We start from the raw sequence: 2,224 nt of genomic DNA, 5'->3' as shown, positions 1-2,224 counted from the left end.
ATGTGGGCGTTAGCATGCCAGAGGCACACCGAAAGTCTCTGAAATAAGTGTTGGGTCATTATTATTATTATTATTATTATTATTATTATTATTATTATTATTAATTTATTATTATTATTATTATCACTATTACTATCATTATAATGACTTTACAACTACAGAGACAAAGAGACGGTAGGGAAAGACAACAGAAGTTACGGAAAGTTGAAGGTGCCCAAACTTAGTTAGACCGGGACCAGAGATAAAACAGAACTAATAATAATCACAAATAGTTAGACAAAAGGGAAAGAGAGAGAAGGTGAATTGAACAGTGTAATACAAAGTGAAAGGAAAAATTCTAATTAAAAACAAGCATAACATCTGTGGCATGCATGGACACTTAATGAAATCAATTTTGACTTACGGAGGACTGTTATAGTGCCAAGAACACCATTAGCACCATTAATGCCACAGTGATATACACCTTCAGTAATATTGGTGACTAATAGGCTATAATTTTCACCGTTTTGAGACAATTTTATGCCATCACGAAATATATTCAAGGAGCAATCAGTGAGGGTAACATTATTACCGCTTCTGCTAATACTAAAAGCCTCAGTTAAGATAGGGACAAGCACCAACAGCAGGAACCGTGATACTAGCAGGGACCGCGTCTTCATGACCTAGTACTAACACTGACTGTGAAAAGTATTCCTGAGACTTATAACTAAGAGAATACACAAGGTTTTATAAGAGAGACAGAGAGAGGGACAGTGAGCGAAGAGAGTCCGAATTCTTGGCCCTTAACTGTCTTGGCCTATAAATAATGATAATGATTATTATCATTATCATTATTATTATTATTATTATTAAAACTTTAAAGGACTTAAACAGAATAAAGAAAAACAGACAGGAGAAATCAAGGGCAAAGGGGAGGGAATAAAGGCCCAAAGGGATGTCAGGAACAGCCTGTCCTGAGGCAAGGAAAATAAACACAAAAACACAAAAGTAGTAATTTAAGCCTTTAGTTTACATTTGCCATAAAATGCAATGCAATTGAACACAAAATTGAAATTTGACCAATTTTGTGTCAACTTCAAAGCGTTTTTGTGTCAACTTCAAAGTGTTTTTGTGTCAAAAGGTCAAATCGCCCATGCACTTTTGACCGTTTCGTCGAATGTAAACCTAGCTTAAAGGCTAGTTTACAATATGACGTTAGGCCAACGTACCGTCAATTTTAAATCAAAAGCATGGGCAATTTGACCTTTTGATGCATGCTTTCCGCTAGAATAGAACCAGATTTTATTCCTGCGTCTATGCAACGTCAGGACTTACATAATATTATTGTAAACCAGCCTTAAGAGAGAGAAGTAAAAGTAGAGAGAAGAGAACAACACTCAGACATTTAGTACATGTACAAACAGTATGAAAAGTGTGTGCATCATTAATTTTGAGTTAAAAACATTGTTGAATTTATCATTAAAATACCAATTAATTTTTTTACTAGAGGCTTAAATTAATTTATTTGTTGATTGATATTGAACGGTCCACTGGGGGTAGGGAGTTCCATAGTTTGGGGAGACAGTAGAAAAAAGTATGTCGAGCTTGAGTCTGTAATAGGGTGGAGTGAGCTAGCTTGTTGTACTTTGAGCTACGGCTACATTTAGAAGAGAATGTAAAAGAGAAATCGTCATACATATTGAAACAGGGATCATGATGGTTCAACTGTACAAAGAAGATGAGTTCGGCACATTCTAAGTAATACATAAGGGGTAGGAGTCCACCTAGAAGTCAAACAAGATATATTTGGTTGCCCTTTGCTGTAGTCTCTCTAGGGAAATAATATCTCTGATTAGGGAGGGTCGCCACACTGGGGAACAGTAGGTAATATAGGGGGAGTACCAGGGACAAGTATATATAGTGTCCTTTTAACAGCAGTTGATGTTGTAGCTCCTGGAAAGACCCGTTTTATTCTTGTGAGTATACCGTATGCTTTCTGTAGTACCGAGCCTACCTGGGTGGACCAGAGAGTGAATCAGACAAGACAACACCTAGGTCCTTGCAAGTACTTCTGTGAGCAACACGTTTGCCTTCCAAAGTATAATCAAAAGTCACAGGGTGGTAGCTTATCGCACAGCTCTTCTCACTGTTGAAAGTAAGACCAGTAGCTTCACTCCAGTTAGATAACAGTCCTAAGTCACTGTGTAACAACTGACAGTCCCAGATAGATTTGATAGCTCTTGCT

The 2,224-nt window shown here is 37.1% G+C and overlaps 1 protein-coding gene across 1 annotated transcript in view; it reads right to left on the bottom strand.

The window, feature by feature from the left end:
• The window catches only part of LOC109580872 (epidermal growth factor receptor-like), a 6,107-nt gene extending 5,448 nt beyond the window's left edge, over positions 1–659 (bottom strand). Inside the window, exon 1 of the mRNA XM_019994432.1 lies at positions 404–659. Within this exon, the coding sequence (XP_019849991.1) occupies positions 404–659 (256 nt within the window). The remainder of the gene's footprint in view (positions 1–403) is intronic.
• Positions 660–2,224: the final 1,565 nt, after the last annotated feature.

This window comes from Amphimedon queenslandica, unplaced genomic scaffold, assembly GCF_000090795.2.
Source record: "Amphimedon queenslandica unplaced genomic scaffold, v1.1 AMPQUscaffold_13473, whole genome shotgun sequence".
Taxonomy (NCBI): domain Eukaryota; kingdom Metazoa; phylum Porifera; class Demospongiae; order Haplosclerida; family Niphatidae; genus Amphimedon; species Amphimedon queenslandica.
Note: the sequence above shows the minus strand (reverse complement) of the source record. Positions and strands in the feature narration are given on the sequence as shown.